The sequence below is a fragment of the Pundamilia nyererei genome, unplaced genomic scaffold, assembly GCF_000239375.1.
Source record: "Pundamilia nyererei isolate P.nyererei 1_Seehausen unplaced genomic scaffold, PunNye1.0 scaffold00078, whole genome shotgun sequence".
Classification (NCBI taxonomy): domain Eukaryota; kingdom Metazoa; phylum Chordata; class Actinopteri; order Cichliformes; family Cichlidae; genus Pundamilia; species Pundamilia nyererei.
The window spans coordinates 2,250,898-2,263,532 of record NW_005187479.1 but is presented as its reverse complement, the minus strand read 5'-3'; the positions used below and the strand labels follow the sequence as shown (position 1 = coordinate 2,263,532).

General features: G+C 41.3%; 1 protein-coding gene across 1 annotated transcript in view; it reads left to right on the top strand.

The window, feature by feature from the left end:
- b4galnt4a (beta-1,4-N-acetyl-galactosaminyl transferase 4a) overlaps nt 1–12,635 on the top strand; it is a 142,372-nt gene that overhangs the window by 126,156 nt on the left and 3,581 nt on the right. Inside the window, exons 9-17 of the mRNA XM_005737693.1 lie at nt 6,194–6,260; nt 8,033–8,197; nt 8,522–8,631; nt 9,182–9,282; nt 9,540–9,613; nt 9,697–11,215; nt 11,631–12,013; nt 12,134–12,287; nt 12,376–12,448. Of these exons, the coding sequence (XP_005737750.1) occupies nt 6,194–6,260; nt 8,033–8,197; nt 8,522–8,631; nt 9,182–9,282; nt 9,540–9,613; nt 9,697–11,215; nt 11,631–12,013; nt 12,134–12,287; nt 12,376–12,448 (2,646 nt within the window). The remainder of the gene's footprint in view (nt 1–6,193; nt 6,261–8,032; nt 8,198–8,521; nt 8,632–9,181; nt 9,283–9,539; nt 9,614–9,696; nt 11,216–11,630; nt 12,014–12,133; nt 12,288–12,375; nt 12,449–12,635) is intronic.

Here is a 12,635-nt window from a genome sequence, read left to right as displayed (position 1 = left end):
TGTATGTATGTATGTATGTATATATATATATAATTTTATGTATTAGAAACAGATTGTTTTTAATTTGTATGTAACTATTTGATTAGTTCAGACTTTTCACACTTGTTGCGCTCACTGAGTCATTCATGTCTGGCACTTCATTGCTTTGGTCTTTTCTAGTAAACATTTTTTAATCCAAATTACCTGCACACCCATTTTTATTCATTTTTCTTTGTGTAGCTGCAGTGTTTTTTGTCATGTACATTTGCCTTGATTTGAAACCTGTGTGATTTTTAGTGTGACTAACTAGTTTCCCCTCAGAGCACACATTGAGTCGCTGTAGACACAATCACTACAACATCCCCGTAATTGCTATGGATATTGGACTCATTTGTCTATTGGAAATGTCTGGTCTAAGAGATTTTGGTTAATGTATAATTTAACTGAGAAAATTAAACACCCCGTCTCTGTATCCACCTCTTCATCTCCCTTTGAATGTTGTCCCTTCATCCCCAGGCAAAACAAGATGATATGACGTGGAGAAACAAGCCACTGTTTTCGTGTCACTGACTGGGAATGGAAAGTGGCATTTATCCTCTAGAATGTAAATGTTTAGCTCTGTTTAGTTGTCAATTGAAATAAGAGTATAATCATTCATGGGCTTAAATCTTTGTTTTCATGGTTTTTAGTGTTTTACTTAGTTTTTTGGCTGTCTGCATCCTGGTCAGCTTTCATTTTATGAAGTTTGTGCAACAGTATCTGCATAGCATCAAAACACCAGCAGTCCTTTGTTTCTGCTATGCTCTGTTGGGGAGATATTTGTTCAGAGCCTGTCAGGAGTCTCTCCTTGATGCTCTGCTGCCAGGCGCTTGTCAATGGGCAGCACCACAGCTCCACAGTACTTTCAATTACTGCCAATGTTAAAATTCACACTTTCTCTCTTCCGACCAAAGCAACTTTTCTTGCATCTCATCAGTATAGGCAATATTTCCTTGCCTTTTCTTTCACCTCACATATGATCCCTCTGTTTCCAACGCACTTGTCACATTATTAAAATTAGATCTTTCATGGTTAACATTTAAAACATTTACAGGAAATTATGAAGGCTACTCCAGGAAAACCAAAACATGTGGTGTAGACACAAAATATGTTTAAAAATGAAATACATTTGTTTAAAAGTCACGTTAAGTGTAACAAAAAATGAAACCTGCACTATTTAATACATTTCCATGAGACTCGTATTCGTATTAATATTATCATTTTTGGCTTGTTAGCAGCCTGTCAGTCTCAGTGCAGTCGTAGTTGCTATGGCCAAACAGTTGTCTGGCAACAGAAACACAGTCAGGTCAATGAAAGCACCTGTGCTTTGTTCTGGCTTTCATTCAAACTCATAATGAATCGTAACAAATGGTTTGTCAGGTTTATTAATTATCGTCCTAATAGGAAGAATTACGTCTGTTTCTTTTACTTCAGTAATAAAAACCAAGCTTTCTCGTACTATATAAGAACCTGAAAAGAATGCACAGCGTGATTTCAGAGCTATTTTCCTAATGGATATAATAGGGCCTGCTTACCACAGCCTTTTTCTTGAGCTGCTTTCGTCTCCATCCATTTATGATTAAATTATAACCCTGGGCAGTTAACAAAGGACACATAAAAACAAACAAGCCTTCCTAAGATAATATATTATTTACCATCCTCTATCTCTGTTCTAGCCTTGACCCATTTCTCAGTGCTTTCTGTCTGACAGTTCGACTTGGACAACAATCAATGTATGTTATTGTAACCACTCATGTTACATCATATTAGGTAATTTGCATATTTAAACAACAAGTAATTATTTAAAATTGCATGACAAAAAATTGCATGGTGGGATGACAGGTGTTTACTTTAATTACACAAATATTATGTAGAAGTAGTAATGTTTAATAGGCATTGATCTGTAAATAACTGGATATGAGTAACTTTAGCCTATTATATTATATCAGAATAATTATAAGAAACTTAGTTTTAAATAGCATTAATAACACTTTGACCTTCAGATCAATCTTTTGAACTCAAAGAAGAGGTCAGAGGTTTTATACGGTGCTTTTTATATGTTGACAGTACACACCACATTTCTTTTAATGTTTAAGTTAGAAGGTTTTTAATCAATTTTCAACCAATAAATCATTGAGTTAAACTTGAAGACCTTGGTCGATGTAAACCAAATTTTCATGGATTGTTTATGTGACTCCATTCTACACCTCTACAAAGTTTTATCAGAATACATGTAAAGCGAGCTATTGTATTTATAGGCAGAATGACGCCTATGAATACAAATTCTACCAAAAACATTAAATCCTTGGTGGAGCTGAGATTTGCAAATCTAATAAACCAATATTTAATTTACAATAGAACATAGAAAACATATCAGTTTAAAACATTTTACTACTTCATGAAAAATGGTAGCTCATTTGGAGTTTGGTGACAGAAACATGTCTACACACCCCCAACTCTGGAACAAGGGGTAACGGAAAGCTGGAAAGGGAAACTGTGCTCAAAACAGCTGGAGGAACATTTTGCAGATGATTAGGTTAACTGGCAACAGGTCTGGTTAAGGCACCATCAGTGCTGAAAGTTATATACAGGTTTTAGAGCAGCATATACTCCAATCAAGACTGCTTTTTTCTTTAGGGAAATCCTTGCATATTTCAGCAAGACGCTGCTAAACTGAATAGTCCAACTGTTACAAGAGAATGGCTTTGTAGTAGATGAGTGCCGAACTTGCTTTGCGTTCATTCAAGAATACATCATGAAATAAAGAATTATGACAAAGAACACCCAGGACTGCTGAGCAGCAAAAAGAATGGGATAACATTCATCCTCCAACAGTCCAGCAAACTGGTCTGCTAAGTTCCCAGATGCTTACAAACTGTTGTTAACAGAAAAGAGGATTAAACATAATAGTAATCTTTTTTTTTAGGTATGTTGCCACCATCAAATTTAAGTGAGCTCATATTTTTTAAATTTACAAATTTCATATGCTTTCTGTGTTTGTTGTGAATGATATATGGGTTCATAAGATTTGCATATCATTACATTTTGTGTTTATTTTACACATCATCCCAACTTTTTTGGAATTGGGGTTGCAAATAACATCAGAGTAGTCCCGGTCTCTTCTTGCCTTTTCCCCTAAGGCAGGCTTCATCAGGCTTGTTAACATCTGTCTTGTTCTGCTGTGTACGACATGGAGGAAACGAGAGATGAGCTATACAAAGAACACAATGAACCTCTCTGTCCTCAGTCGAACAAATGGAAATTGACAACCTTTTAAATGTACCAAGGTGAGCTAGTACTAGCATAAAAGTCATTATTCGCAAGAATAAATCAAATAAATAAAGTGCTTAATTTCTGTTAATTTTATTTGACCACAAATCTCAAGTGGTTTGTATGTAAACTTGAAGCGGTCAGTCATTTTCATTATGTCATTTCTACTTATGTGTCACATTAACAAAACAACTTTTTATCGATAGAGCGTTGGGCTCTGGTGCAACTGATTGAATTAAGGTAACAAATCCAGCAGCCAGCAGTCAGTCTTCTCAGAAGCAATAAACTCCTACTTGTTGAATGATAAAAACAAATAACAAAAGCTGCGTGTGTTATTCGGTTTGGTATCAAACCATACACTAAGAAGGATTAAAAGCCTCTTTTGATCATCAGATTGAAAACAGAATCAAACCTTTATATATCAGTCGGTGGTCTAGCCTGTGTGAAACAACACTGCCTGTTGTTCATTGTCATTTTGTTTCCACTGTTGGTACTTTTTATTATTTCCCCTTGGATATTGATTTTTTTCTCCCCCTTTCTTTTGAACTTGCAGGGCTAGTGAGCGCACCTCTGCTTTTTCCTGCTGTTTCCTGTCAAAAGTGTTTTAAAGTAAACACACCTGTACACACAAGACACACTACATTTACGCTTTCATAAAAGATGCTGTGTGTCTCCACACATGCACACGCACACTCGCTGGGTTGGAGGAATTCATTAGCAAATATATGAGGTCAGCCAATGAACAGAAGTTCACATATTTAGAAAATGGGCCCTGCAGGAGCACAAGTGTTGTGTGCCTCATCTTCACTTAAGGCTGATGACACATCAGCGGTGCTGTGCTCCACTGAGCTCTGGAAAGGGTTGTGTTGACATTCTTCCTAAACGCACTGCTGAAACGCGCTCCGAGCCACAAGTCAAAGCATCAACTGTCATTGTCTCTCATTTTAAATTTCACAACATCTTTCGCTTGCAGCTTTGACCTGTAAAGCTGAGCCATTTTGAGTTGCATTTCTTTGGCGAAAACAAACGGGTCTGTTTTTTTTTGTTGTTTTTCATTATACATTCCAGAAATGCAGCTACGCAGTTACAGCCTACAGTGAAACAAAGTGGCGAGACGCAGAAAAAGAGCTCCAAAATAAGACTGTGACATGTGATTAAAAGTAATGCGAAAAAGGAAGTAAACCTTGAAATAGGATTGATTCATGTATTTTTTAGTGTTGAATGGATGATCACTCGAGTTTTGCTGTGTGTTCTGGCGTGTAAGAATAACAGAAAGGTTGGCTGCATTTTACACTGAATATGTGGTGTCCACTTTTTTTTTTTTTTTGTCCCTCCTGGAGTTGGGTTGTGGAGCCTTCTGGCTTGACCTTGAAGACGATCACCCTGAAATGACAGCAAGATAGTGCAGCCTTTGCTGGCCTGCTGGGCCACCCCCTGGTGCTTTTCTGCATGATGTTACCCTGTGTCCTTATTTATTGTTCTTTAATGCACTACATGCACTTCTGCGGTTATGTGTGTTTCTGAAACAATGCTTTATTGGCGTGTATCATTTGCATACAGTATACAGTGCCGTGAAAAAGCATTTGCTGCCTTTCTGATTTTGTACTTTTTGTATATATGTCACATTTAAAAGTTTTAGATCCACAACATATTTTAATAATAGATAAATATAACCCGAAGAAATACAAAGTGCTGTTTTTAAATGGTGATTTTATGTTTTGAGGGAAAAAAATATTCAACCCTCTAGTGTGTCTGAATTAAAACACTTGTGCAAAGGAGAGTGGGCTGAAAACGTCTCCACAGCCTTGTGAAAGACTCATCGGTAGTTATCGTAAATGCTTGACGCTTGCAGTTCTTGCTGCCAAAGGTGGCAGAACCAGTTATTAGGTTAAAGTGATAAATGGTAAATGGACTGGTGCTTATATGCACTTTTCTACTCAATTTGAGCACTCGAAGTGCTTTCTTACTCCAAATCTCATTCACACGAATGCTTTTTTTTTCTATGCCTAAGCACTTTTAACTTTCACGCTCTCAGAGGCAACTTGGGGTTCTGCATCCTGCCCGAGGATACGTCAACATCCAGGTTCTAGGAGCCAACTTTATTTCAAAGAGTTTTTATTTATCTGGGTTAATTTTGCCAAATATGTGACAAATAGCCAGAAAAAAAGGAACAAATACGGTAGAGGGAGAAACACTGTTTCGCAGCACTGTAGATGTTGTAAATGCCTTTCTAATTTCAGAATTTGGTGCTACACTCAGCGCTTCATTTGTGATAAAATGCCCTAAAATCCAAAACAGTGTGCTTGTTTTTATGCCGTGCATACACTGGGGGCATTTGCATAAGCCTGAGGAGGGTGTTTATATTTGTATTCTCAAGCTGAGGGTTGGAAAATGACCTGTCTCCTGTGATTATATCCTTGGTAACTAGAAGTGACGAGGTAATTGTGAAATCTATTTAAAAGAATTGTAGCTTGCCTCTCTGTCTCTTTCTCATCCCCTTTTTATTTCTCTCTCTCGCTGCTGTTTTCAGGTCATTACTACATCGTTTTTCTACACCTACTCATCCCCGTCTTATCCATACAGCCATGTTGTCTCTTTGTTCATGGTCTATTTTCTTTGTTTGTCATTTTCCTCTTGTTTCCTTTCCTTGCTTACACCTTTTGTAAGGATGTATATGTCCTACATTCTTTATTCTGTTTCCTCTTCTGTCTTCAACTATGTGTGTTTATAGAAAAACCCTGCTTCAGATCGATCCTGTGATGTTGTTAAGATCAATAACACAGAGTGTCACAGCTCAAGCAGCAAAGACTGATGGACGATTTCTGCTCGCCGTATGCTTTGAACATGTTGGCATTTAGTTTTCTCGCTCAGTCCCTTTTCTCTCACTCTCTGCTCTCACACACAGTGGCGTCCGTTCCTGCCTGGTCTGAAATATGAAGTGATAGACTCGGCCTACATCTCCCTCTACACAGGTAAGAGCAATTCATCAAATTTGTGTCATCTTGTCGTGGAATCTAATAAATTTCATGATGAATTTTTTGTATTTATTGGCATTTACACACTGGACTTTGTTAATAGAAAATCTGCTGAAAATGCTCAGCTGAGAGCTTGACAAAAGGAAAGGCTCAATCATGCCTATTTAAACCAAAATGTTCTTCTGTGGGTTCACTGCAGATGTCAGTTTGAGAACGCAGCATGTATTCCCTACGTGCGGCTAAAGAGAAGTTTCAGGATCTAATAGATGATCTATTTTCTTCCATAGGTGTCATTCTTAGCAGAAATGAGAACACTATCTCCAGAGTAGATGTCTAACCTTTATAGCTCCAAGAATAGTAATGTGTCACAAAGATTCAGCATCGTTAACAGGGGGAAATGCCAGCTGCACAGAAAATGATGTGTGGAGTTGTCATCTTGGGCAAAGCTGCAGTGTTATGTGGATGCATGCCAAATCCTGTCTTCTTGTTTATGACAAGCTGTGACAGAGAGGAATGAAGCCTCGTACCATATATGAGGTCACCTGCTGGATTCGAGCATTACCATCTCCTCATCTGTCTCCCGTCCTCCACCCATCCATCCCTTCTCCTCCCTCATGTCACTCTGCCTCCCTCAGTTGTTTTTTCCATTCACTCACTCTGGAAATTATTTAATAATCCTTCCTGTTTGAGCAAAAACATGCATCTCTTTGCTCTGGGACACCAGTTAACGTTGTAGGACTTTGATTCTGCAATCAGTGTTGCATTGTATAAGTGGAATACTTGCACATAAATTTAGAGGTATTTTGTTATGTACCTGAAAAACTATCCCAAGCTATTTTTATGTCTTTCATTGTGCCACGCTTCCCTCTGCTCATGCAAGTGTTTTTCTGTCTATAGTTTCAAAGTAATTTCTTACTGGCACAACCTGAATTGGAAGCTCCATTTGTGTAATAATGCCACAGATTATGTTTCATAATTTAAGTGAAAAAACACCAAAGATGCAGTCAGCTTAGTTGCTATAAATGTGTAAAGTTAAACAAGCATTTTTTCTTTGGTTTCCTTTGTTTTTGTTGCAAAGATCCATCTCAATATCTCTGCTGCACATAAATGAATGCTGTGGTTTTGATGATAATACAAATATATGAAAAATGATGCAATTTTTTCACAGGAAGAAAAAGGGGTTCCATTATTTTGCTGATCAACGAGCCCATTAGTCAACATTTGCAAGACTTGTGTGTAGTAAAAACCAGCAGTGTGATCAACAGTTATCTTATTGTTTGGGAAAAAAAGAGAGAAAGATGGTGGACACAATTCACCCTCCTGAGGATAAAAATTATGCTGACCACCCTGTTAATTATAAAGCACTTCTCCCATCAGGCATTGCCACTGACATGCCATTAATCACGCGTGTGCTCTCCTCCTACCCTGTTATCGATTGGTATAATTATGACTCGGCTCTGTTCTGCTTTTGTTTGCTTCAACTTTTTTCTGATCCTTCACTTCAGCTTTTGTTAGGGTTCTCCTCCTCTTCCTCTGCTTCCTTTGTGCCATCTCCCCTCTGCTTCTCCTTCTGTCTCTTCCTTCCTCAGTCGCCACCTCGTCATAGATGGTAGCGATTTTGCTGTAATTGTGGCCCAAATCATATCTTCTTTTAAACATTAAATATCAAATTTGTCCATTGTGAGGAGCATAAAAAAGGAAATGAGATAAAGAGTCTTCCTCTTTTCCGCTGACTCTAACTTAATGTCTCTTCACTGCTTTTTTTCCAGATGAGTCCAATCTGAAGATGAACAGTGTGGACCACATCCCTCAGACCTTGGCCAGTCACATCCGTCTCCCAGAGGAGACACAGCCTCAGGGTCTGGAGGGAGGCCGTACCATCCTGCATGGAGCTGATATGCTGAAGCCGGATCCCAGGGACACCTTCTATAGCAGTAAATCTGCCGTTCATCATTTCAGGCTGTCCTCTTTCTCTGTCTTCATCCTGATTTTCTGGCCTGTCGTTTTCTCTAAATGCCTGATTGTCTGGCTCGATTGTCTGCAGTTGTCATCTTAGCTGTATTCAGACTGTAATTTCATCCAGTAGGCTGTGTTCCATTTTTTCTGGATTTTCCTGCTTTTTTTCATCACTCACCTATCTGACTCTTAGATTTTTATTTATTCATTTATTTAAGTGTTCTATACACACATTGGTTTGGCCTAGTTGTTGAATAACTGCCTGCCTCTTCCTCTTCCTGTCACTCTCTGTCTCTTCTCAGCCCCTATGATCGATCCCTCTCGACTGGAAAACGTTCTTCCGGCCTGTCTTTACTCTCCAACCTATGTAGTCAAAGATTTCCCCATTGCCAGATACCAGGGCCTGCAGTTCGTAAGTCACTTTCCATCTGGGTCACAAAAAGAGTGACGCTTTTGTTCGAATCAGCTTTTATTTTTCGACAGTCAGCTGTTGCTAAAAGTAGACTAGCGGGGTCATCAGAAATGTGACCAGATATGGTAGTGGCCCTTAAAAAGTATTCCCAGTGTAATATCCCGATCAACTGCGCAGCAAACAGAGAAACAGAGAAGCTACATCTGTGCTGATTTGGATATCGCCACTGCATCTCTCCCTTTGTGTCAAGCACAGCATGAACAAAGTAAGTGGAGGACAGTGTTGAGCACTGCTCCCCCCTTTAGGGCAGCACAGGTTACTGCAACATCTGCAAAGATGAACGATAACTGGTATGAGAGAGAGATGCAAGTTACACAGCAAATCCATTTCAGATTAGACAAGAATGACCTTAACAAAATGCAGCATTATATAAAGTGACTGGTTGTAATTAAACACTGTCACAAAGTGCACATAGTATAACCTAGCTTTTCCTCCTGTCACTGTTTTCTGGGGCGATTGCATTTTTGATTGACATGTCTCTGTTTATCAGGTCTATCTGTCTTTCGTCTACCCTAATGACTTCACGCGCCTCACCCACATGGAGCGAGAAAACAAGTGTTTCTACAGAGAGTCCCCTATCTACTTGGAGAAGTAAGGGCATTATTACTTTTATCTCTTAGGGAGGTATGGGAACATTTGTCTTTGTCTTGTATATATGAGCGCGTACACTGATTATGCAGAATAAGTGTTCAAGTGTCTGTGAATCTGATGGCAGTGATTCATGTGACCCCTCACTAAGAGATTAAGTGTATTATGCTGCAAGGCACATCGAAACTTCAACCTTCTGTTAATGCATGTGGCCATGTGTGTGTGTGTGTGCCTGTGCTGCCTCTTGTTTTGTCTGCCAGGTTTGGTTTCTACAAATATATGAAGATGGATGAGGAAGAAGATGACAGGCCGTTCTTCTTCCCGAACCCAGATGGTAACTAATAATGAGCAAACACATGCACCCACCTGCACACGTACAGACTCTCATTCAACTTTAAGTCTCTTTCGTGTCCCCAGATTTCCTAGAGGAGGAGGAGGTGGTAGATACAGAGGATGAGGCAGAGATTGTTGGCACACAGTCACCCAAGAAGCCCTCTTATCCAAGCCAGACCAGCCATACTTCAAATCCCTCCTATCGGCAATCAAAGTCTGAGCCCACACCAGCTGGCCGAGACAAGGAGAAAGAGAAGGAGGATCCTAATGATGAAGAAGATGAGGGCCCAGTCAACAGTATCATACAGCACAGAGAAAGGAGGCGTTTTCCTCGCAGAGACAGACAGATGGATAGGGATTTGGACAGAGACTGGGGGAGAGATCATACAAGGGAGAATATGAGAAAAGACACGGGGAAGAGACTTGAAAACATCGAAGCAAGGGTTCTTCAGCCTGATATCGAAAGCGTGGTTAGGGGTCGCTCTCTGTCCTGGGTCCACACTGATTCTGCAGAACTAGACCCTGCCAGGAAAGGCGGAGGAACAGGTGGCGGAGAAGACAGGGGAGTTGACACACGGACTAAACTCAGCAAGTCTTCTCTTCTCTTTCCCCAAAAGTCGTCCCTCTCTGCCCTTGCTAGCCGAGCCAGGCAGATCCTCAGCAACTCTGCACATGGCAACAACCTCCACGATAGGCTTCCCGGGAGCAAAAAAGAGAAGAGGGAGGAGAACAAGATCTACATCACCAGGCCCAAGCCTGCAAGGGAGAGAGAGAAGGAGAGGGAGCAGCGGCGAGAGAGGAGGGACGAGAGGGCATCTCGCCACCCTAGAGAGGTTTTCCCAGGAGTCTTTTTGTATCAGACTGGAAAGACCACCAGGCTGGTAAACCTGGGTGCCAGGAGACGTGGTGGGGGAGGCGTAACAGGAAGTAGGAGTCTGATTAGTGCGCCTCAGCTCTGGCCTAACCCCCCTATAAAAGAAGGTAAGGCTTCACCTCACAATGGAAGCACCAACACACACAATGAAAGTGTGGTAAAGTCTTCTAACAAGGCAACAGGGGCAAGACAGCCAGAGAAAAGCAAAAGCAAAGGAGAGCACCGGGATTTAAAGACTACTATCATGGCTGACCCACCCAGTAAAGAACACCACCTAATCGAACCGTCCTCTCACCGCGGTCCCCCTCATCCCTCTGTTACGCCACCAAGATTAAACTTTACAGACAACACAATCCAAGGTCAATCACGGGTTACTTCTTACCTGCGAACCTCAGAGATTACAGAGTCCCAGCAGCAGCCAGACCCCAACCCTCCAGATATCGACCAAGAAACAAACCACTCTAATCCTGATCCCGACCCCGAGCCAGAGCCAGAGGAGGGTGAAATGTCAGATTACAGCTACGAGGAGGTGGAGGCTCGGCCAGGTTGGGCAGAGGAGAGCATTAACTGGCAGAGGACTTTCTCAGTCAATCCGATGGACTTTGAGCTTCTGCGCTCTGACTGGAATGACTTGCGCTGTAATGTGTCTGGGAACCTGCAGCTAGCAGAGAGCGAGGTGGTGGACGTGCTGGCACAGTACATGGAGAAACTCAATGAGCGCAATGGGGGGTAAGCATGGCAAAATGAAATAAAACAGAGAAGGTCTATGTTTCCCTGCATCCTTGTTAGTTTAGGTGTGGTACTTATGCTAATCGTTATATAAAGCAAAAGGTAATTTTGCTGCAACATATTGCTCATGTCCTGGTGCTTTGAAGTCTTGCTCTCAGTCTTCAGTATGCTGATTACAATTTTCTTCAGTAGTTCTTGCAAAGCTCGATGTTATTTGTGTGAAGTAGCTTCTCTGTTGTTATTTTCATCATCCGTGCTAAATTCAATGTGCCACAGATAATGAGAATCAGCTTTTTTGAAGTGGTTTGTACACACAAACAATAATTAATCCACTTGTGCCAATGATGTAAAACGTTGTATTCTACATGTGCAACCTCTCTGTGTATTTTCAATATTTTCTGTCTGTCTGCCCTAGGATCTACACCCTGTTGCGAATTATCAACGTTGAAAAGCGGCGTGACTCGGCAAGAGGGAACCGGTACCTCGTGGAGCTGGAGCTTATGGAGAGAGGACGTAGCGTGGTACGCCTTTCAGAATACATTTACCTGCTGCTACACCGCAGCAAGCAGGGGGAGGAAAGTTTAGAGAACACAGACTCTGCCCCTGCCTCAGCACCGGCTTCGGCCCTCTCCACTGCCACTCCCAGCCTCACCACCCCACCGCCTCCTCCTCCTCCCACCAAGTCGTCTGGCCGAGCAGCAGCAACACCCTGGAGCACTGCATATGCTAAGCCCCTGCTATGCCAGCCAGTCATGCTCCAATGGAGGAAAGATGTCATGGTACACTTTGTGGTCCCAGGTGAGTCAAAAGTTAATCCAGGGCAGATTCAGCATCCTTCAGATGAATAATTTATTTGCCTATACTTTCTTTGTTTTCTCAACTTGCTGTCCTTTTGCCTTTGGTATTACTGTTCTTCAGTAAAAAACCAGGCTCGCTGGGTGCAGCAGTTCATCTCTGACATGGAAAATCTTCACCGGCAGACAAAAGATGACAATTTCAGCATCATCATTGTGGATTTTGAGAGCGAAGATATGGACGTGGAGCAGGCACTTCGAGAGAGCAGTGTGCCAAGGTGTGTGCATGCGACGCGAGGAGCTGTGTGCTGTGACTTTTAATATTTTGAAGGCTGCCGCGCTTTATATATATTTGTGTTTTGGCAGATATGAGTATCTTAGGAGAGAAGGCAACTTTGAGCGCTCGGCAGGACTGCAGATGGGAGTGGACACTATTGAGGTCAGTGAAACAAGCACACATAGAGAAGACGACAATATGTGAGCTGGCAGGCAAAAGCCACTCACTGAAGGTCAGACGCTTGCACAGACCACATGACCTTTACTGGCTGATGGACAGGCAGAAAGAACACTCATGCATAATGAATGCATCACAGCGAGGTTGGTCTGTCATGGACTGTGGATCTCGC